The 24441-nt window shown below is 36.3% G+C and overlaps 2 protein-coding genes across 3 annotated transcripts; both read left to right on the forward strand.

The window, feature by feature from the left end:
- The first annotated feature begins 11406 nt into the window (after positions 1–11406).
- Positions 11407–14827, forward strand: LOC110940839 (kinesin-like protein KIN-5C). Its single transcript, XM_022182414.2, has 6 exons — positions 11407–11971; positions 12563–12681; positions 13179–13262; positions 13785–14053; positions 14376–14477; positions 14586–14827. The coding sequence occupies exons 2-6, from the start codon at positions 12667–12669 to the stop codon at positions 14707–14709; spliced, it is 594 nt and encodes a 197-aa protein (XP_022038106.1). The 5' UTR covers positions 11407–11971; positions 12563–12666; the 3' UTR covers positions 14710–14827.
- A 1352-nt stretch (positions 14828–16179) lies between these two features.
- On the forward strand, positions 16180–23776 carry LOC110940838. Of its 2 annotated transcripts, none has more exons than XM_022182413.2 (4): positions 16180–16449; positions 17021–17203; positions 17280–17339; positions 23610–23776. In XM_022182413.2, the coding sequence occupies exons 1-4, from the start codon at positions 16240–16242 to the stop codon at positions 23658–23660; spliced, it is 504 nt and encodes a 167-aa protein (XP_022038105.1). In that variant the 5' UTR covers positions 16180–16239; the 3' UTR covers positions 23661–23776. The 2 variants fall into 2 exon arrangements, with proteins under 2 accessions (XP_022038105.1, XP_022038104.1); XM_022182412.2 differs by lacking the exon at positions 23610–23776 and adding an exon at positions 18343–18752.
- Positions 23777–24441: the final 665 nt, after the last annotated feature.

The following is a 24441-nucleotide window of genomic DNA, read 5'->3' on the forward strand; positions in this document are numbered from 1 at the left end:
TTGATTTCCTGCAAATCCCACATATACTCCGTTAAACCCTCTAACATCGTACAATGGGGTTTTCTTCCCTGTCATGTGCCGAGAAGCTCCACTATCCATAATCCAACGTGAAACGGATATTGGAAGCTCCTGCACATGTCACAAACACTTAGTTAGATTTTGATGCCACCCAAGCCTCTTTCGACTCAGGTAACTTGATATTGATGTGAGTTTTTGTAGTATATAGTGGCGGAAAATTCTTGTCATTCATTTTTAAACTTTCTTCAGATCCAACCTCAACCTTTTTGTATAAGAAAAACTCGTCTTTCTGAGGTTGAACAGATGGTTGATCTTCCTTTTGAACATCCTTCTTTTCAGAATTGAGCATTTGTTTTTCAAGTTTCTCATAGAAATCCAAAGGAATATTCATCTTTACCGATGTAGTAGAGATGATTGTTTTTCCGACTTTGAAACCTTTGGTTTTGGAGAACTTGTTTTCTTTTCAACAACTTTTGGCTTCCATGTTTGTTGAGATGACGCAACCCGCTTGTAAAACTTGTCATTTTTAGATACCACATTCTTTACAGGTTTAGTTTTGATTTTGGTGTTTTCATTTTTCAAAACTTTCTTCTCAACAACCATTGGAGCTTTACCTTTTGCATCAACTTTCTTTTTCTGACTCTCAACAGTTTCAGACTTAGGCCTTAAATTGGTTCACTTTCGTGCAATGTGTCCAACTTTGTTGCACTTGAAGCATGTTCGAGTATCAACTACCCGACTTGTACCTTCAGTCTGAGGCTGTGAGGCCTTCTTCTCAAAGAATTCTTGATTTGATTTTGAAAAAAATTTAGACTCTTGTTCGGAAAGTGAGCTTGAACTTGAACTTTTCACAAAAACCTTTTTCTCGACAAACTTTTTATTTTGAAAGTTTCTTCTTTGATAATTCTTACCACCCTGATAACCTCCCGACCATCTGTTTTGGTTGTTGTTATAAAAACGCGGTGGTACAACATGTTTTTATAGTAAGATTTATCTTTTTCAAAGTTCAATTGTCTTTCAGCATATTTCAAACCTTCGATTTCCGACACATCAATCTCAATCAACTTGAACACATTTCTCAATTTGCCAACATTCACATTTTCCAAAGAAAATTCACGATCCGAATACAACTTATCAGATCCCATCATCTTGTACGTCACATGATTAGGTTCATCCCTTAGGTTGTTTTTGGATTTTAATTTCGTATATTTGTCCAAAAAGCATTCATCATCCTCAGTAGTGTCACTTTCAGATTTCAAAACATTCTCAGCCATACTTTTAACGATTTTGGACTGGACACTATCTTCATTAGATGATGAAGTGAATGTGACATCAATTGATTCTAGGAGTTTAACTTCATTTACCTCTTCATCATTAACCAACCCGGATTTTTTCTTTGAAAAATTATTTAGAACTGGTGGTGGAACCTGATGATATCCAATCCCAGTTCCATCCGAGTGTACATCTTCTCCTATTTTGTTCTTCCCAATTGGTTTAGGAACGATATGTTGAAGAACAAAACTTGCGGAGTTGTAACTTTTGAGTTTCAGATTGATGCGTTCATTTTCAATCTTAGCTTCCTCAAACTGAAGCTTCAACTTAGCAATCTCATCCAACTGTTGGTTGATTTGCTCTTCTTTAACCCTAAGAACTCCTAACAGTTGTAAATTTTCTTTGTTTGTTTTACCATTTCTTTCATCAGAATCTTTTACCGTTCGTTTCAGCTTCTCAAAATTTTCTGAGAGTTGACGATTTTCATGAATTAACTTTTCGTTTTCTTTCCTAATTCTTTCTACGTCAATTTTATCATTTTCAATTCTCTCAGTTAATTCTTTTAATCTATCATTTGAAGCTTTTAACATTTTGTCACGGTTTAAGATCTGATTTTTAACATCTCGGACTCTTCCTGTCAGCTCTTCGGTCATTTTACCACTGAGGTAAGCAAGTGTACTACAAACCTTGCAATCTTTCATGCAATTTTTGCAGTCGCTCTCAATTTTAGCTTTTTTACCTAACTCATTGGTTGCATCATTCGGACTGACCTTGCTTTTAGACTCAGTTCCAGACTCAAAAACTACCTCTAACTCTTTCACTACAAGCACTTTGTCAGCCATCTTCTTCAAATTTTCAGCTGTGAATTTTTGTGATGTGTCAATAATCCCGTCATCAACTTTCTTTGCCTGTGACTCTTTCTCCTTTTCTTTTTCTTCAGCTTCTCCTCCTCCCCACCACATTCTCTGTCTTGCTTCTTCTTCTGCTGCTGCAATTTGCTCAGTGAGAGTTTCAACACTAACAGAATCTGGATCAACAGCTATGTTTCCTTTGGGATATAGATAACATTCTCTATCAGCATCCCATCTATTATCCCTTTTTGCTTCTTTCCATGTTTGATAAATTTTACTTTTCATGAACTGAGCTGATGCCTTTCTGTTGATGTATTTCACTTCTTCTGTTCTTGAATCTTTGAAAGGAACAATCTTTGCCATAAACGCATACCCAACTGCATCTTCTTCTGGAAGCAGTTCGCTCCAATCGAAACCCTCGTCATCATGAATAACAGCAAGTGCTCTTGATTTTTCTTTGGGGGTATCTTCTAGCTGCTTCATTCTGGGAGGTTCTGATTTGTTTTGATGATAAATTGCTCTTTTATAGTAATCCTCTCTGAATGGATTTGACGTATCATCAACAGATGAGGTTCGACATTCATGTTTAAAATGTCCTTTTTGTTTACATTTAAAGCACGTGACTTTCGATTTATCAATGGAGTGTCTGCCTGTAATCTCCATGAACCTTTGTGCCCTCCTGACCGCAGTAGCCATACACCATTTGATATCGATCAACTCCATCTCATCTGGGTCGATTTGATCATAGTCCTCCTTGGTGAGGTTTGTGTTTCCAATATTGCCCGCAACAAGGCTCTCGTATGATTCTAAGACAGATGCTAAAAACACCATTTGCTGCTTTGCGGATTCTTCACTGAAATTTTGAGCATTCTTGAGATCCACAGCAATGTTACATTGAAACAGATTCTTTGGAACTGATTGACTTGAAGTAGTTGACGATGAACCTCCATGATAACCATTGCTTGAACTTTCTTGATTTGACGTGTTAGAACTTTCTGCTGAGAAAGCTGTCTTAGGGGACACAGTCTTCGGGATCATACTTCCTCGATAATACAGCTCAACATTCTGTTGATATGAAGAGTTGTTGACTTTGTTCGATTTCCTGATCTCCAACTCATGACTTTCCAATCTTTCGATTAACAGATCAACCGTCAGTTTAGTTGGTTCCATTGTGTTTTTCAACATCAAAGAAAAATACTGCCAGTCTTTCTCATCAGGCAGTGAGTCAAACAGTTTGTCAACCAATTCTTCTTGAGTATACACGATTCCGTGTCTTGCAAGTTCCATCTTCAAATGCCCGAATCATTCAATCATCTTTGACACAGATTCGTTTTTCAAACATCCAAACAAATTGAATTCTTTTCTTAACAACTTCTTTTTGTTTTTAACAATTTCGGCACTACCCACACATTTTACTTTCAGTTTCTCCCATAGATCTTTCGAATTTGTGTATTCAATCAACGATATTATATCATCCCTTACGGACTGATGAAGTAAAGCAATGCATTTTTGTTCAGCAACAAATCTTTCTATTTCATTCTCCGCTATATTTTCATAATCCGTTCTTCCCATATCAAAACCATTCTTCATGCTCTTCCAACTGAGATATGCAAAAGCTTTTAGCCATTCTTCAAACCTTTTAGCCCATCTGTTATATTCTTCTATTGCCATCAGCTTGGGCGGTTTGTTGTATGTGCTATAGGCACTTTCTACACTCAAAGCATTAGAAAGGGTTTTCTTTGCACTCGGATTTGAAGAATTTTCATTTGTGTCGTTTGTTGTATCATCTCATGTGCTTCCCGTGAAAGCAAAAGCGTCACTGAACGGATTCAGAAAATCATCCATCTTCAAGTACAGCTTGAAACAATAAACAAACACTAAGAAAAATTTTTGTGATTTTATAAAAACAATTTCAAACGAAATAGATCCAAGCGAAATAGATCTATCTTCAAGCGAAATGACTTCAAGCGAAATGATCTTCACGCGAAATGAGTTTCAAACGAAATAGAGCTTTCACACGAAATAGATAACCCTGTCTGATTTCGTACGAAATGAAAGGTTCCTTCAAACGAAATAGCACTTTGGTACGAAATGCAAGTTGTTTTCGTACAAAATGAAATTCCAAGTTTGATTTCGTGCGAAATGAAGTCCACTAGGTTGATTTCGTACGAAATGAAGTCCACTAGATTGATTCCGTACGAAATGACGTTCAAACCGTTGATTTCGTGCGAAACAATAATGCCTATTCCGTGCGAAATGATGATGACAGCATCCTGTCGGCCACATTTTAGTCCAATTGATCTGGTTTTAGGTTGAATTTTGGACCAATTCTTTCAAGGATTAGTTAAAACTATGTTTTATGTGATATATGTGAAATTTAAGCCATTTTAACTGTAAAATCTCATTTAATTTTGAAAAGAATGAGTACAAGTGAGAAAATCTGATGAAAACAAGCTGAATCGGTATGAACTCTTCTTCCTGAGCTCTGATACCACTTGTTGGATCGCCGTATGACCCGAATGAGTCAATCAGAAGAGTTTTACATCAATATCAAAGGCGGAATCGATGATATAGATGTGATTACAGCTTGATTCTCCCTAATTATCTTCTTTTATTGATTTCAACGCTTTTACAAATCAGTTGACAAATCGGCAGCACCTCGGCTCTGAAATCAGAAAGTTACAAATGACAACCATGCTCAGGTATTTATAGGCAGACTATTTCGCACGAACATGCTCACACGTCATTTCGTACGAAATGGCTAAACCATTTCGTGCGAAATAGTTAAACATCATTTCGTACGAAATGGCTAAACCATTTTGTGCGAAATAGCCTTTACACATTCAAAACCTAATTTCTCGAATACTGAGCCCTGGTTTATCCTATTTAGATACAAGACTCGATAAAGACAAAGTTAACAGACATTAGTGCACCAACAATATTATTATAAATATTGCTTATAATGCATGTAATGTGTTTGATGCACATGTGCATAAAAAAAAGAAAATTAATGAAATGTATGTGATGTATGTAGCAACTATATTTTTGAAACTCAACATGGGATGTCAACCAGAGCATTTTTTATAAACACACTCGAAGAAGAAAAGTGGATTTCACAAAATGTAATAGATTGTTGGGCGGCACTGTTGAACTATATGGAGAAGAAAGAAAACCCGTCAGGAAAAAGGAGGTTATGGTGTTATACCGACAATCGTAAGTGTGTCATAATTTATGATTAAAAACAATTGTGAATACATTAAATATTATTTGTGCATGACATGTATTGATGTAATATGTGCAGCCAGAGTATATGCTAAAGGCGAAACAAACATAAAAAGGGCATTGCAACAATAACATCGCATCTGAAAGAGGTGGTTGAGTGTGACAACGAACTGTTGAAGTTGAGAGATTTCAACATTATAATTGTACCCATGATTGAAAAAAACATTTCTACATGATTTGTTTTGATTTGGATAACGCAATGGTTGAAGTGGTTGATAATATGCATGATAGCTTCGCGTATTACAAGATGACATCAGGAAAAGGAAGAGGAAAAGGAACGAGTTTTATAAGTTTAGGATCTCCATCTAAAGTGGTAAGTATGTATTTTATATTTAGTGTTATATTTGTGAATAATTATATTTATTTATGACAATGTATTTATGCATTACAGAAACATTACATTGTTGGGTATTTGAAAGATGTTGGACACCCAACGGCATCACGCATGGTGAACGCAAATGTGACGAGAAAGAGGTTGGGATGGGAAACGACTGACAATTTTAACGACTGCGGTGTGTTCACGATGTGACACATGGAAATGTATAAAGGTAGCAATGTTAGTTTTGAATGCGGTTTTAGTACCAATAAAGCTATTCAGAAGATACAGCTGAAAAATTTGAGAATGAAAATAGCGACAAAACTGCTGCTATCAGATGCAAACGTATATAAAGGAACCGTTATGGAGCTCGCAAGGGAGACGATACATGGAATGAAAGATGAAAGGGTGCGGGAGATGTTAAACGAAGAGGCGTTGAAACAAGAAGAATGTTGGAGGATGCTTAGCAAGTGGAAAACGGATCAGAAAATATAGGCTGTGTGTGTAGGCTACAACTTATTTCACATTTCATGTTTTTGTTTGGTTATACATTTTATGTTCTTGGTTGGTTAGACATGTATACTTGTTGTGATGCAGGTTGATATCAGTCGGTACTTAGTTGATAATTGGAGTGTGTTATGGTTGATTTGATATGCGCATGTGCATGGTTAGACGTTTTATGTTTTATTATTTCACATTTTATGTTTGGTTTACATCAGTTGATACTTAGTTGATAATTAATTAGTTATTAGTTGATAACTAATTAGTTGATAATTGGATTATGTTATGGTCGTTTGGATATGCACATGTGCAATAATATGGTTAAATGACCCATATGCACAGGTGCATAAAGTGATATAAATGCATGTTATTAGTTAAAAATTTGTATGTTTGTTAAAATATGTCATGTTACGTTGATTAATAAATTAAACGACCCGTATGCTCATGTGCATACAGTATGTGCATAAAGTGATAAAACGCATAGATTAAAGGTTAAGTTTGTATAATGTATTACAATTGGGTATATTTAACAAATGGTTTTAAATTCATATTAGTAACATGTATAATGTTAAACAATATTATATAGATAAACAAGTGGGTTAAAAAACAGTATATACAACTTGTAAATACATATGCACATGTGCATACTACAAGTTAAGCATCAATATCAATAATGTAAGTTAAGTGGGCATTAATAAAAAAATAAACAAAACAAACATTGGTAGTCTAATTAGATAAGTTCAGTAATCATAAATTGTAATATATAATACATCAATCAAGAATCACGAGCTATGTTGGATGGTTTGCGTCGTCTGGTTAAACGCCTAAGGGTTTGATCATGCTCAAAAGAATGTTCAGATTCACGCCTAACATTTGTTCGCTCGGGTACGGGAGGTTTTTGCATGGAGACGGGTATTCAGATGCATCGTAATCAGAAGAATTATACTCGTCGATGTCATCATTGGTGTCATCGAGATCAACATTAGTATCATCAGAATCAGAATCAGACGGGGCGGGTAGTCCAGCGGCGATAGTAGCAGCACGTTTAGCTGCTCGTGCAGCAAGTTTGGCAGCTTTGATTTTGTCGCAATTACGGGAATCGTGGTCAAATACATACTTGTTGCATTTGTTGCATAAGCGGGCAACTTTTTGTCGTTTACCGGCCTTCTTTCGTTTATCTTTAATGTTTTGACCGCCAGGGCCGATCCGTTGTTTTTTGGTCCCACAACCTTTGTTTCTAATACCTTGCGGAGGATGGACACTTGTGCTTAGATTTGAAGGTATGTTTAATATGTCACTGATGTTTGCAGTTTTTGAACGGAACGAGGCTGAGGATCACACGGGAACGATTCGAATACGCGGTTTCTGATGCGTTTGATCTCAGAAGATAAGGAACATAGCTGATCAGGATTGCGTCTGAGTTGGTTTATGCATTGAGTGACTAAATCCATTATTTCATTGTGGATGATAGCAAACTCGCTGTTGTTAGATGAGTAAATGTTAGATATGCTACGAACAACTGACGGGAGGCGCATCTCGTTTCCAACGTGGAATGATGTAGTAGGACGGTATCCGTTCAATTTGGTTGTAACGGAATATGCAGAATACATGTCGGCAAAGGTATCCAATACGAGTGAACCCAAGACATGTAAAACTTACTGTTTGTTCAGGTACATTGAGCGACACCTGCACATGTGCATAACATATATTATAAATAGATTGAATACATGAAGGGTAATATGCACAAGTGAATAACATAAGACAAATTTTGATATATGCACATGTGCATAACAAAAAATTAATCAAACAGACAGTTATAATAGATATAACATAAGACAAAATTTGATACATGCACATGTGCATAAAAAAATTAATCAAACAGAGGTTAATATGTAGTAATAATATGTAGTAATGGTATATTGGGGGTATCATGCACAAATACGTTTGTTGATACATGCATATGTGCATAATTAGGTACTTAAAACATATTAAAACATATTAGGTAGTTATGTTGTGTATATTGAACATTAAAACATATTGGATAGTAAGGACATACCTCGAATTCATTGACATAAGACATGTTTGATTTGCAGTGACGAACGGTGTAATTTTTTTATGTTGGTCGTTCCAGGACGTTCAATTGGCATGCAATGGAACATGCCCATGTATATCTCTTTTCGAACTCCAAGAAACATGGACCATGTGTATGTTTCGGACGCGTGTGCCTCTATGCGAAGACCGGTATATAAGCAAGGGGTCGACATATCGCTTTTGAATTCGAGATCTTGTTGTGTGTGCCGTTGAGCATCAATACTAGTTTCAAAACACATTAGAAATTGAACTAATGTGTTAGTTTCTGACGAGTTGACTTCAAAACGCGCGTTTGAGCTCTCGCATCTTGATGTAGTCTTCATCAAACAACACATCAGTATCTCTCTGAAATAACACGGGACCCATTCATGCCGTATATCAAACATCTCACAAAGCCACGGATGATTGTCTAGGTGATATTCATCCATTAATACATGCCATCTTTCTTCGAATGTTTGTGGTGTGATGAATAAATTCCACACCAGCTTATGTATTGACGAACAGCTTATGTATTGACGAACGAAGAGTGGTATTATCAAGGATGTCATTTGAAATCTGTAAATGAGGAAACGTGAATATTAATAATTTGAATTATTTAATCATATTATATAGTTTAATTGAAACCATGTTAATATTAAAATAGAGTGTTTACCTTGGATGGAAGTTTTCTCCTTATGTGCCACATGCACAAACGATGGATAGAGTCTGTGAAAACAGTTGATACGGCTTGTTTCATTGATGCGTCTTGGTCAGTGAGAACAAATATTGGTTGTTTCTTATGTGCAGCCAGAAAGGTGTTTAGTAACCATGTATACGACTCTATAGTCTCATCGTATAACATGCCAGCGCCAAAGATAACACATTTCTTGTGATGATCAACTCCGGTGAATGGCACGAAAATCATTTTGTATCTGTAAGTAAAACATATGATATTAAAAAAAATATTAATAATTTCACATGCTGAAAAGTATAGTATCTTACTTGTTGGTGTCATATGTAGCGTCAAATGCACACACATCACCAAAAGCCTCGTAATTTCGCAATGATACGAAATCAGCCCAAAAGAACGATCGCAAGTCATTTTCAACTATGAGACAATCAAAATAGAAATCTTTAAGATTAGTAACTCGAGATCTCATGGTATGTAAGAGGATGTCTGCATCGCGTTCACTGATGAATGCACGTATATCTCTAGAACAATTTTTGAAATCTTCTGTTGTGCCACGAACATTTTGAGGTCCGCCTTTAAATGATACTTGAATGTTATGTGCAACAGTTGGGCCGATTTTGTTAAGACTAACTTTGTGGATGAACTATTGCTCTTCAAATCCAAGTTTCCTGTTTTGTTTTAACATGTTGACGTTATCGCTACCAATCATGCAATGGTTGTGCGCGACGATGAAATCATATATTTTGTATTGTTTGGTAGCACCATCATATCTCACTTTGATACGCGCACGACACCCGGAGACCGTGAATCGGCTTCGTCTGTGTTGTTTCTTGGATTTATCATAGATGGTTGGAGCATTTTTGGATGGAGCATTGGGGTCAGATTCTGGGACCCGTGGTTGACATTCTCTAGAATATAATATATATCTATGAGTGCAGATTTTCATATTAGGATTGTCATGATATTTTTTGTTCTTCGATGTCCGATACGAGTAGAAAACCCGGATTGTGTAGCATACGTATTGTACATCATAACAATATCTTCCCAATGGGTAAATATACTGTTTATAATAGGAAGATATCTAACATCAACTTGAGGTATCCAATACGGGGTGCCGTTAGGTGTAGCATGCATGGCAGCCGTAATTGTTCCTGTGAGAAATAATTAATAAGTTAAAAAATTGTGAGAAATAATTAATAAATTAAAAAATTGTCAACATGATATATGGACGAATAGTATAATTGTGATTAATATGCACATGTGCATTGACAGTTGATGTACGAGGTCATAAGTTATTTTTTTTTTCAATCATAATTCACATGTGCATAAATTTGCAATGTAACATAATTTGAAATATGATGCATAATTTGTAATATGCGGCAGTTAACACAATGCACAGGTGCATATAACATTGAGTAATCATATTTTACAACATAAAACAATTCATACTTTATAACATAAAACAATTGTAAACATGCAGTTAACACAATGCACATGTGTATATACAAGTGAGTAATCATAATTTACAGCAGAAAACAATTGTGAACATGATGCAAAAGGAGTATATCATTGAACAAGTCACAATTTACATAAAATGGATATAAAATACTTTTAGTTTCAAACCGAATGAATTGTAAGTGTTGATGTTCTGTGCTTGTAGGTGCTGTACCAGTAGATGTGGTGTTACTAGTAGATGTAGTGTCAACTAATAACGATTGATCAGGTAAATGAGCAGTCTCAGAGCCTACGTTGCTTGATGTAAACATGGAATCAAGCGTCTGTATTTCAAACCCATGAAGGGTGTGTCGATTTGCCACTGTTGTAAACACATGATTGAAACTTTCATTTGGATTAACAGCAGGTAACGTATTGACATCAACATCAGATGGACCCATGACAGAAATAGGGTTGACATCAACATCAGACGGACCCACGGCAGAAATAGGGTTGACATTGACATCAGATGGGCCGCAAAAACTAGAATCGGGATGTGGATTATATGCAGAAGATGTTGTATGATGATCATCAGATGCCGTATGTTCAACTCCAACACGAGATGAGTCAGACGAAGCCATATGTAGCCGAAATCAGTATCCCAACGCCGTAATCAGTATCCCAATCGAATCCCCTGTAAGATCGCCGCCGTGAAACTCACCGCCGTAGATCGCCGTCGCCGATTAAGCAAAATCTCCAGCGAAACCCTAGATTGTCAACGAAGATAGCGAACAGGGGCTGGAAATAAAGGAGCGCGTGTTTTTTTATTAAATATCAATTAATTACAAGTTTGCCATGTGTTCACATTGGTTCTCGCGGTTCCCGTAATAAAGGGTGGTTCCTAAAGGATCTTTATCCTATCTCTATATCTAATAAATGAACAAGGTTTCTGCCACTTGGCACTCCCACATTCCACCTAAACACATGTCAACCTCTCCTTCACTTTACTAACGTGTTCAACAAAGAAGGGGTCCACGACCTCTTTCCTCCCTCTTCTCTCTTCTGCAGGTCAAAGCAACCAGCCAAATTCCTATCCCCAATTCTTTCCCTTTCCTACCCGTCTTCTTCTTCTCTCCTTCTTTCCTTCTCTGCAAAACTACTTCACCTCATCCCAGAATTCAAAATTCAAAATTTAAAAGTTAAACTCTCTCTCTCTCTCTCTCTCTCTTATTTACCATGAACGAACACACAAATGCTATGACTTTTCATCTTCATTTTAGAGTGATCCATGGTTGGATGTTCTTCAAGAACAGGTTTGTATGTCTCATCAACAGTCAGATCTGCATCAATGTTAGGTGTTTTCGGTAGAGATGGAATTCCACCACTGATCGGTGCCTGATTTGGTGGGGTTAAACCCGTACTGCAGCGACATATCAGATTCCAGTCAAGCCTAGGGTTCCGGCGAGTACTTAGATCGACGATCTCTCCTAAATCGCTTCAAAACCCTAATCGCCCCCAACATTCATGTTACACGAGGTAAACATCTCTTCCTATTGTTTCATAAACGTTTAATCTTTACTTGCTTGCGATTATTTTTTCAATCGATATCAATGTCATTAGATGCAGTGGGTTTTGATTGTGGTTGGGTTTAATGATGTTGAGTAGTTGAATTAGGGTTTTTTTGTTGGGGGGGGGGGTCCTGTTGATGATTTGCAAGATGAATTTAGGGTTTATGTGATTTTGATAATTGGGTTGTGATTGTAAAATTGTAAAATTGTTAAATATATTATCTTTTATTTCTTGATGAAAGTCATGTTGAATGCACATAAATTTGAAAAAACAAAGATTTTAAGGTTGCAGAGACATGGCAACATATACAACCATTGTTGGTTATGATATTAAAGACTCATAACCACCTATATTAACCCTTGAACAAGCAGTTGAGAAATCGAGTTATTTTGAAGTCTCATCGTTCTCAACTCTGTCACAAGTTGGTGACTTCTCAAAGGGAATGGCTTAATCTAATCACCAAATTCAGTCTAATGAGTTATTTTAACTGGAAGTTTTATTTTTTGAGGGCATTATTCTTTTTAGTTATTCATTTGTTAATTTAAAATTGCTATTCAGATCAAGCTTCCATCACATTACTATTTCTATATGGAATCACAAACAACAATGAATCAGATTAGCACTCTCACTATCGGGTTGTGTTAGAGCCATTGCAACAACCTATGACGTCTTATCAGGTAAGCTTGCCATTTAAATTGTTTTTTTTTTTGGCGAAATCACAAATGCTAAAGAAAATTCAAATCTTAGTGTTGATGGGGGTCTTTCAATTTAAGGCAATACATGATTAAGGAATGCCAATGTACTATATATATGTGTGTGTACTGGTCATATGACCCAGTATGGGTCAGATCACCAGCTCTTGGGATTTTAGGCACTTGATTTCAGTTTAAAAACTTTAAAATGATGTACTAATTTGCTAATTTGTTAATCTTCATTTGAGGTTTGTTTAGATTTTAAATAGCACGTCATTACCCTAATTCATTGTGGTTTTTATATCCCTATTATGTTAGTTGATAACTCTAAAATCTTAATCTAAATGCCATTATTACATGATGTAAATGTAAACAAAAGTACTTTATTTGCAGTGTTTGATCATGATCCATATAATATTCTTATATAGATGTTGTTTTTTGGTTAGAAGGTTGTTCAAGTAGCTTCAACATGTAACTTACAGGTTAGGTATTTTAATAAATACTTTATAGTGGCAAAGTGTGGTGTAAAGAACAAAAGCAATGATGTGGAGCGATGCATGTCACAGGTGAATTTCAATTTACCTTTCCTTATAATTAGTTGGTTATTAATTAAAGAATGGAGTTAATTACACAGATAGTCCCTGTGGTTTATTCAAAGTAACACCCTTGAGTACTAACTATTTTTTTAACGGGTTTAGGTTCTATGGTTTCGATTTTGTAACACCTTTGGGTATTAAGGCTAACTTTCGTTAAATTTTCAGTTAAGGTTAGGTAAAATTACTAAAATAACCTTTTACTTAAAAAAACAACAGGGACTGTTCATGTAAATTACCTAACTTTAATAAACAGGGGTCATTTGTGTAAACTTACTTGAAGTAAAGTATAAATAAATAATTAAGAAAGGAAGGACAAAATTGGATGGAATGTCTGTTATTGATCGCCGATCATTCCCCGGAGAATTCAACCGTGGCTACTAAGCTCATTGTTTATTTTACATGTTCTTCTACAGGTACAATAAAGAATTATGTATACTGTCGTAATTTCACATAAAAGAAATAACGATATCTAATTCTCTTGGTGTTAATAAGTTGGTGATTCCTACAATCCCTGAACTTTACAAAACATGGACATGTAGTGTCGTGAATGTACAACTGGATGCTCGGCTCGCAACTATCAGAGAAACGGCTGCAGGAGGCAAGAAGGTTTTGGAACAACACGTGTCATCTGTTGACAGAATCACATCGAATGCCAAAAGAAAATGGCAAGATTTCTATATGCAAGCGGAAAACGATGCTAAAGAGAATGCAGTTTTTGCTGCTGCAAAACACTGTCGTTTCGAGTCGGTGTTACAAAAAACGTAAGCAAAAGTTGTTTTCAAGCTATCCGGTTAATATCGGTGATACATCAGTGTAAAATATTGGTCAGAAGATCGGTATTGATGTTATTGGCGATATTGACCAATATTTGACCGATCGATATTATTGGCGATATTGACCAATATCTGACCGGTATAACCGATATATCACTGAATTGTTAGTGTTAAATTGCTATATATATAAATTCTGCATGATATTAAAATTACTTATATCTGATATATTACCGCATTAACTGCATAGTTTTTAAGTTGCAATCTCCTTTGGTTAATTATCCTACATTTAAACTGCGGCTCTTTCATTCAGTGTTGATGCTACTGTATCGGCTCTAAACCATTCAAAAACAACACATGACTCGGTGATTGAAATGGGAAAACAACATCTCACAGCAGTGGACACCCTTATCAGGTTAGTTATCTTATTTAGTGTTAGCTTTGTGGTTTTGGCAGTTATTCTAATATTAATCATAGCATGATGCAAACAGGTAACGGTAAAATATAACAATGAATGCTGCAGGAGCGCGTTAGATAGTAATGATCGGCATGATCATGAGTTTAATTCTTTAAGGGTGACTACTAAAGATGACGTGTTGAAGACCAGTGAAGATATATCAAAGCACACAGACAGTAAGTTTCTTTGAAACATGTATTTTTTGACTTTCTCTTTTGTTTTTTTATATTTTTGTGGTAATGTTTACATATATTTATGATACACGAGCAAAAATTTACAATTTTTTAAGGGTAATAAGTTATTATTTATTAATAATTTGTTCTTAAATTCATAATTATGTACCCCACTTCGTGTGTATCAGTAGTGTTCCATCGCCATGACGAAAAATTAAAATTGAAGTGCAATCGTTATCCAAATAAGGTTTGTTTTGCATACAACCAGTCTTTTCGCATGGTCGCTTTGTTTGCAGTTTTTTAATTTCATATTATGAATGCAGATTTGATATGTAATTGTTAATAAAAAATGATAAATATGATATCTATATAATTCTTTTTCATTTATGTAATTTAATATTTTATGTGGCAATGTTCCATAATAATTTTCTTCGTAGAAATTCGTTATGATCATCATATACGTATAATGTTCTTTGTCAATAAGTCGAAAACATATTATTTATGCAAACCCGCGAAGTTCGCGGGTATTAGCACTAGTATATATATATATATATATATATATGGGTAGGGTTCTAGAGTGAACAACGTCCTAAGAGTGAACTGTGTGAACAGTTCTAGACCGTTGATTTGCATCATCTTTAGATATTAAATGAATGGCATGATGGTAATTAGTTTGTTAATTTTTTCTATTTAATTATATGAACAAGGGTATTTTTGTAACTACACAATATAATAAAATCGACGTGTTGGTTAAAGCATCATGTATCGGTTTTTCAGACAGGTGTTTAATGATACAACAAGAAGTGGAATAGCTAAGTATTGTGTTTGAACAATTTTTGTAAACTATGTATGATAATCAAATAGGTTTGGGATATTTGTTTGAGCTTATGATATTTGTTTGGATGTTTGAACAATTATGTAATTCTAATTTCATTTTGTATTTTGTGTTGGTTTGTATTTCTGGTTGGCTGCATAATGGTTTACTTTTTGGTTTTAGGGGTGTTATGGGTCGGGGCATCTGGGAGTTTTTTTGGTATTATTCTAGGATTTTGTTGGGTATTATTCTGGGCATTTTTTTGGATACTATCTGGGTCTTTTTGGGCGTGTTTGGGATATTATTCTAGGCTTCTTGGGGCAATATTCTAGGCGTTTTGGTGTATTATTGTGGGCGTTTGGGGCTTTGATTTTGGGTTATTATGGTTTCAATTTGAGGATGTTTTGGCCGGTGGCATAGTTATATTTGGAGCAGGTTATTAATACCTTAAAATACATTCACATCTTCTCCAGCTATATTTGTCTGGGCGTTCCTAAAATCACCCATAATCATTGTTTACAATGCCCAAACAAATGGTTGAAACGAACATCATAAGGAATGGAATCTAAATTTCATTCCATTACGGGAAATGAATACTATCTAAATGTGCAAGGCAACCATAAGTCCAAGGACCAAATATGTAACTCTATAGAAAGAGAGGAAGGGCTAGAAAAGGGATGAGGATTAATTGGTTGCTCGATAATGAGTGATCCAGGCCTGCCAATTCAATACAATGTTTTCCCTCGCCAATCCATGCGTATGTGTGGTGCGTTTTACTTCACCTCACAACAGACCACCAAATCGCAACTTTAGGCCCATCCAATCCACCATTTTTATATCGCCTGTAACAAAGATCAAAGCCGTGAGTGATGGAAAAGAGTACAGCTCCCCTGTAACCGTTACAGTTCAAGAAGAAGATGAAGTGCAATCAACATCAAACAAGGTACGCAACTCCCTCCTTTCTCAGTCGTTGTATTAGTGGTTTTTGTTGCTTCTTTTGATTATTTGTTAAATACCCACATGAGGTTTGATCGAAATTCTGACACCATGCGTTATGGGCATTATAATATATGGGGCTTGATAACGCCCCTAACACTGCCACCCGAGCATTATAGGGGCATAAAGAGGGAGAGACGTTCTGGTATAACGCCAAGTGAGAGAAAAAAATTGGAAAATAATGATTGAATGGGCATTCAAGGGCGTTAACCAATACAAAATTTTGAAGGGGCGTTATGATGCTGATGTGATGGAAAATGCCCATTAGAGGGCATTAATCATTAGACCATTAGCATTATTACGCCCCTTAAAACTGTGTAATGGTTAACGCCCCTTAGTGCCCTTCAATCATTGTTTTCCAATATTTTTTCTCCTCATTTGGCGTTATACTAGAAATGCCTCTCCATCTTCATGCCCCTATAACACCCACGGGGCAGTGTTGGGGGCGTTATCAAGCCCCTTCACGCCCTTATAATGCCCAATGTGCATGGTCTAAAAGAATGCTAATATTTGTTCAGGAAGTTGAAGAGAGTGTAAAACTACTTAAAAAGGCTGCAAAGACTAGAAAGGTTCCTGCAACCGAGATTCTATCCGCCTTCAAAGTGATTGAGAAGGCTAAACTGGATCCTTCAAGGTTTTGTGAGACTCTTGGTGGATCAGAATCACCTGGCAGAACTTGGATGCTTATATTTACTGCCCAGGTTTGGTTTGGTTAGCCATTCACTCTTGTTTTCTTAAACCACATATCCTTTACTTATGATGCTAAATATTCTGCAGAAAGGATTGAAAAGTGGTAAATACTTTCCAATTACTGCGGTTCAAAGATTTGATGCAGTTGTAAGCCTCCTTGACTTTTTATTTCTTGTTCAATAATGGATATGATAAAATGAAATTCTAGTTTCCCTTTGAAGTGAATACACCCAATCCCATAAGTCGTCAGAACTAGGGATCCAAAACATGTTGGACTGCAGTGGCGGAGCTAGCCCAAAAATTTAGGGGTATCCCAATTTTTTTTTGAGGGGATTAGAGGTATCCTTTGTATAAAAAGATAAAAATTTTACACCACATAGACGAAGTTGAAGGATATTTTTACACTACGAAGAGGGAGTTGAGGGGTTGCCCGGGCTACCCCTCCTTGTACATTGGTTCCGCCACTATTGGACTGGGTATGAGGTTAATTATAAATGTTTTTGCGGTTGTGGGACGAGTATGGTAGGTCGTACCAATACTGAAGTGGAATATCTTATTAGATGGATGGCAATAGGTGGGTACTGGTAATCCTAGTCTCATACCCGACCCAATACTAGATGGTATTTGTCAGGTAATTACCAATCGGGTATACCCGTTAGTTTTCTAAAAACCACCCATTGGGATTTTCACTCACATTTTCTTATTCCAATCCTTGTATAGTTTTATTACTCAAGGATATTAGAAAGATAAAAGTAAAATTTAGTTCTATTTCCAAAGAACAACGGGAAAAATCTTTTACGGGTAAGGATTTCAGGAAACGGGTATGCATGCTCCGGCTATCATCTAATACCATAACCTCCCATTACCGCATTTTTTTCAATAACAGCGTACCCAAATATCTGTCCGAAATGATTATGGTTTCGGGTTTAATCATCTAGTTCGGGTTCATTTTCCATAACTATGTTAATATATCTTATGTTCATAAAAATATTACAAGTAATTGATGTTCTTTGGAACTTAGGATAAAAAATATTGTGGCTTTTTTTTTTTTTTTTTTTTAAGTGGGGTTTAGTATTTATATTTAGAGTTGACAAAACCTGTCTAATACTATTAATGTACATATGTTTGTAATAATGAAATAAAATTTTAGGCAAGGAGGATAGAGAACGGTGTCTACCTGGGAGCTCTTGGGTGCCTAACATTTGAAGGCAGGTTTTCATGGAAAAAGAGAATACTTGCCTTCATGTTTGAGCTAATTCGAATAAAAATCGGACCATTTAACCCGTTTGAGATAAACATTAAAGGAGATGATGAAAGTGAACCAAGCACCAAGAATCCCTTTTTCATATGGTTTTACATTGACGAAGAAATAGCCGTCGCTCGTGGCAGAAGTGGGGGCACTGCCTTCTGGTGTCGTTGCCGTCGTGTCTAGCATCTTTACGGGGCCAAAATAAATGTATATAATTTTACTTTATAAGAATAACAATCAATAAAGTAGCACATGTGAGCATGTTGATTGTGGTTGAGAATCTTAATATGCAAACACTAGTAACCTAATTATTCCTAACTGTTAAATTATAACCTGTCAAATTTAAACGAGATACGAGTTCAACAACACTCTTTGTATGGAAAGAGGAGAACATGCAAAATAAATTAGGTGGAAACGTGGGTTCATGGAACTTGTCAATCAAAGAATTTCTTGCGTTTACTGTAAGGGGGCGTTCGGTGCGTGTAATGATTTGGAATTGGAATCGGTATTTGTATAGGAATTAGAATTTGAAGGAATTGGATTTGGAAATTAAACATTCCAATTGGAATTGAAATCTCAATTCCATTTTTGTTGTGCTTGGTTGTCAAATGAATTAGAATCCATCACCCCGGCACCCACAACCACCAGTTCAGGTCGAAACGGTACGCGTCCAAACAGTACGGGTCGAAACGGTTCACGTTGAAACGGTTCGATTCGAAACGGTACGGGTCGAAACGTTCGCGTCGAAACGGTATGGGTCGAAATGGTACGAGTCGAAAGGTGCGGGTTGAAACGGTCGAAGATTTCAATGAATTTACTTTAATTCCTTCACATTTAGGAAGGATTTTGAATTCCTTTAGTTAAAGGAATTTGAAGGAATTAATGCATAATTCCAATTTAATTGTCAACCAAACACATGAAGATTGAAACTGGGATTTCAATTCCATCAAATTTTGTGAACCAAACATCTTAAGAGATGGAATTCAAATTCCAATTCCCTTAAATTCCATTGAATTCCTGCGAACTAAATGCCCCCCTAACTCTCTTGGGCCTGCCTTCCTGGGCCTGTTGGATCTTTGCGCTTGCTCCATCTTGGGCTGTTGTCAATGGGCTGCTCATATCAATACTCCCCTCCTGAGAAGCAACATTGTCCCCAATGTTAGCATTGAAATAGGGGTAGTGAAGTTGTAGATCTTGCTGCGATTCCCAGGTGGATTCTTGATTTGGTTTGTTCTCCCATTTAATCAACAGTTCAGTGGTTCCGTCTGTGCCCACACATGTCTTCAAAACATCCTCTTGTAGATAGTCAAGTTTAGTGCATGCCTCAAATTGTTGTAAGTCGGTAGCAGAAGGTGGGCTTGCATCATAACTTTTCTTCGGTAACGAAACGTGAAATACCGAGTGAATGCATGAACCGGCTGGTAGTTGCAATTGGTATACGACCCAAAAAAGTCTGCGTGAAAGCTTCTGATTTTTTCATCCAGCCACCAAGTATTGCCGATACACTTGCAACTTCAAGTGAACCCATTCATCAACATTAAACTCTTTATACATACGGTGTTTGTTTGCCTGCTTGACCATGCGTTCTCAAGCTCATGTCATTGCATCCTTTAGCAAGGAGATCAGTTTTTCATGCTCAACCAATGAAGCATCGATTGCAGCTGTTTATTTTCAGATTAATGAACTTGTTTATTTTCAGAAACATGTTCAATATACTTAGACTTTGAAGTTCAGCATTCAGCATCGGTTATCGAAAATAAAGTAGAAACAAAATCTTTTGTATTTTTCAAAGTTTATGCTAAAACTCTCCGAAAATCTTTTTGTAATTTTTCTTTAATGAAATGCAATAAAAAATATTTATAAACATATTTTTGTTGAGTTTATATCAGAGGATCATATCAGTTTATGACAAATCACTAGCACCGTTGAGTTAGAAACGATTCACTGAGATTGTCAGTATACTGATCCACTTAAATTTTCACACAAACTTCAATAGTTCCGAGATAAGAGATTTAGTGTTTTAGGAACTTAAACTTATTCGCGTGTCCCCATTCAGAATATACTCTCGTATCAAGATTCCTTAGATTTAGTCTTACAGGTGAATATACTATATTGATATTTGTACTCTGGGTTAGTGCGAGACCTTGAGAGCTCAGGTATAAACTACCGTTCAGTCAAAGAGATGAAGGCTCGACATTAGGTGTGTTCCACTTAGGAATCTTCTTTACAACTGCACTTGATTTATATCTTTCGATATTTTTCAATTTTTTATGCAGAGCGAAAGTATTAAGCACGCAAAAGCATTATACGAGGTCTAGGCCATTACTGACACAAAATCAGAAGACCAAAATATTATACCCCAGATATCAAAAAGTATAAAGACCTAATATCTCAGAATCAGGCAATCTCTCAAACGAAATTTCGAAGTACTAAGTCCATATAATCGAGAGATGTTATCCACGAGATAAATAAGTTTTTGATATTTAGGTTTATATCTCGAAATCAATTTACTGAGTGTGTAAAAACCTACTGACATATCATCAGTGAGACCGTTTATCACATTTGACTTTCTATTTCTTTAGCATTTTGTGATTGTCTACTGATGTACTATCATTTCCTCTTTTTACACTAACTCTTTTCATTTTCTCACGTTTTTGGCTTTCTCAAATTTTCAAATGTTTTTGTATTTTCAAAATTTTTGCTCCTCTTAAAATCCAAAACATTTAAAATTTCAGGGTTAGTTATCAAATTTTCTTTAAAAAATAAAAACCGATGTAGATAGCTTCATCTCGCCATCCATTTTCTGCTTAGCATGCTCTGGTTTGCATAAAGCACCCCCATGATTTACAATACATTGATTTTTAACATGTTAAAACCATTTTCAACCACTTGTGAGTTTAATCATGTTTGTTCAGCCATGAGGGTTTCGGCATATTCAATAAACATTTTTTTCAAATTTTTGATTTTTTAACAATTATAAAACAAACATATTTTTTTTTTTCATTTTTCAATTTTTGACAAAAGAAAAACATATATATTTTTTTTGGTTTTTAAATTTTTCTATTTTTAAGGGTTTTTGATTTATGTTTTATTTATATACAAAAACAAACCAACACTCCCTGTTTTCCGTTTATAGAGATCTTCCGCCTCTCGTGCACTCCGTGTAACAACCCGACTTTTCGGGTCATTACTTATCGCCGTCTTTTCATTCTTAATCACTTATACTCCTGAGATTTCGATTTATGTAATAGATTTAAACTATATTTTTGACGCACTTTTAAACACATATTACGACGCTATTTTGCAACGCTTATTTAAAATGCAGTTATCGCATTTTAAACGCTGTTTACAACGCTTACTATTTCAAACGCATTTTATCACATGTTACATCGCTTGTTTAGACTAAACTCTATCGCAACGCAACTCGAAACACGGATTTGCTTATGTTATATGTGTTAATTGTGTGATTATTTGTTTAATGTTATGTGGAATTCAACGCGCTGCTTATACGCTCAAACGCTTACTCGCAACTTGAGTAAACGCAACGCAACGCTTAACAAACGAAACAAAGTTGGAAAAACTAACAAAACACAACACGGCCGTCCGAATGGACATCCGTTCGAATGAGCATCCGACCGGATGACCATCCGCTCAGATGACCATCCGTCCGGATGGCCATCCATCCGGATGGCCATTTGCCCCTAACGCTGCCACTCACACGGACTTAACTCTCGCTCTCTCACTATAAATACTAGTCGTACGCCCTCATTTCTCTGATTTGACACTTCCATCTACTCACACGCTCTCAGTCACTTTCAATCGCGATTCAAGGCCATTTTGTAAGCATTTCTTCTCAAATCTTGTACCCTCTTCATCTCTAATCACTTCTACAACATTTTCTTCATCAAAATCATACACAAACACTAACTCTTTCCTTGAAATCACTGATTCGGGCCTCTTGCAGGTGGTTTTCCTCTCGTTTTGCTTTGGCAAACTGTTATGGAGCTCCATTCAATCGAGATTGGTTCAAATCTAAAGGATTTCCACACTTTTAACTTAATCTCAACAAGATTTCAACACTATTCATCTGTTTTTGACTTTTCTCTACTTTTCTACTCAAAATTGATGGAATCTGGACTTAACCAGACTCTTAACTAGTTCTTTAGTCGAGAGTCAGCTTGAAAATGGATTTCCACAGGAGAGATGGACCGATTAACGGGTCAAACATAAATCTTCATCAAGAACAGTGAGTTGTTCGAATGGAGTGATGCCCATCCAATCGAATGAACTGGAATTAGTACGTTTCCGTTGTTTGACACGTTATCACACCGTTTCCATTAAAATCAAAACTTGTTATTTAGAAAATTTTACCAAAAACACCAACTATGGATCATCTCGATCGAATGGCCATCCGACCAGATGACCATCCGCTCGGATGACCTGACATCTATATCTCACATTGTTTAAAACTACGTCTTCACAAAACTTCAAATTTTCAATGATTTGCAAACACCCACACACTCATTTGAACGGCCATCCGCTCGGATGCCCATCCGTTCGAATGGGTTATACCCATTCGCTCGGATCACCATTTGAACACTTAAACCCATTCGAAACTCTGCTCAACGACTTATGCTACTGTTTCCGTACACAGGCTAACTCAACGCGCTCCCTTCAATCCAATCCAGACTGTGTTTACTTGTTAAACACACACTGTGAGTATACTCGAACCCATTTTCATTTAACGCACCTTTGGCTGTTACATACGTTCTATATCAAAACACAACACACAAAGCAAACACTTTATAAACGCTAACCGCTCCCGCATGTTATACGTGATCTATGAATGCTTGTACTATGCTTATACAGTGTTACACTATACCGCCTCTAGCAACGATAGTACTATAGTTTGGACTCAGCACCTGTCGTGGACAGGGGTTGCTAGGGATCACATTACCTTACTTCACGTGTTCGCTGAACATGTGTTGCGCATACTCTACAATGCAGTCTCGTGGTTAAGTTGTAATCATTGTTTGATAGTTACATGCTTCGCCCGTTACGTGTTACATGCTGGTTATGTGTAAACGCTTTTCATACTATATGCTATTCAAACTTGTGTACTCACCTTTACATTTTATGTATTGACTTTATTTTAACATATATGACAGGTTGATTTGGATGCTATGCTGAAACAAGTTAAGAAGTCTAGAAACCAATAAATAAATCTGAGTTATCGGAACAGTATTTGTTTTTGAGACTGATATCTGTAATGATTGTTTTGCTTTATATGTTTAATAGTATGGGATATTGAACGTTAAATATATTGTCTTTAATAGTTGTTATGGATTCTCATGGACAATCTGTGGGGCTGAAGGTCATTTCAAGCGTGATTGCCCCAGTTAAACCAGAACCAGAATCGCAACAATAACAACAATCAGGGAAATGGCAACAACAACAATAATGGTGGGAACAACAATGGCAACGAAGCTAGGGGACGAGTATTTATGCTGGGGCAGGGAGAAGCGAGAAATGATCCCAACGTAGTCATGGGTAAGTTTCTTCTTGACGACCTTTATGTTACTGTATTGTTTGATTCGGGTGCGGATACAAGTTATGTGTCTTTGAAAGTTAGTCAAATGTTAAAATGTGCATCAACTCCCCTAAACACCAAACATATCGTAGAATTAGCTAATGGTAAAAGTCTAGAAGCAACACACATAGTTCAGGGTTGTAATCTTATCCTCGCTGGGCAAGCTTTCTCCAACGACCTCATTCCTATAGTTCTGGGTAGTTTCGACATCGTCATCGGCATGGATTGGTTATCCAAGCAGCAAGCAGAGATCTTATGTAAGGAGAAGATCATTCGTATTCCTCGTTCTGGTCAAGAACCTCTCGAAGTTCAAGGCGACAAGAGTGGTGCTGTGGTTAGATCTTATGTAAGGAGAAGATCATTCGTATTCCTCGTTCTGGTCAAGAACCTCTCGAAGTTCAAGGCGACAA

Source organism: Helianthus annuus, chromosome 5 (assembly GCF_002127325.2).
Source record: "Helianthus annuus cultivar XRQ/B chromosome 5, HanXRQr2.0-SUNRISE, whole genome shotgun sequence".
NCBI lineage: Eukaryota > Viridiplantae > Streptophyta > Magnoliopsida > Asterales > Asteraceae > Helianthus > Helianthus annuus.

Coding starts and splice junctions, on each gene's coding strand:
- LOC110940839 (XM_022182414.2), top strand. Junction 13,263..13,784: donor TGGAGCGATGCATGTCACAG/GTGAATTTCAAT, acceptor GGTGTTAATAAG/TTGGTGATTCCTACAATCCC. Junction 14,478..14,585: donor GCAGTGGACACCCTTATCAG/GTTAGTTATCTT, acceptor TGAATGCTGCAG/GAGCGCGTTAGATAGTAATG.
- LOC110940838 (XM_022182412.2), top strand. CDS start 16,240: ATGTTTTCCCTCGCCAATCCATGCGTATGTGTGGTGCGTTTTACTTCA. Junction 16,450..17,020: donor TGCAATCAACATCAAACAAG/GTACGCAACTCC, acceptor ATATTTGTTCAG/GAAGTTGAAGAGAGTGTAAA. Junction 17,204..17,279: donor TGCTTATATTTACTGCCCAG/GTTTGGTTTGGT, acceptor AATATTCTGCAG/AAAGGATTGAAAAGTGGTAA.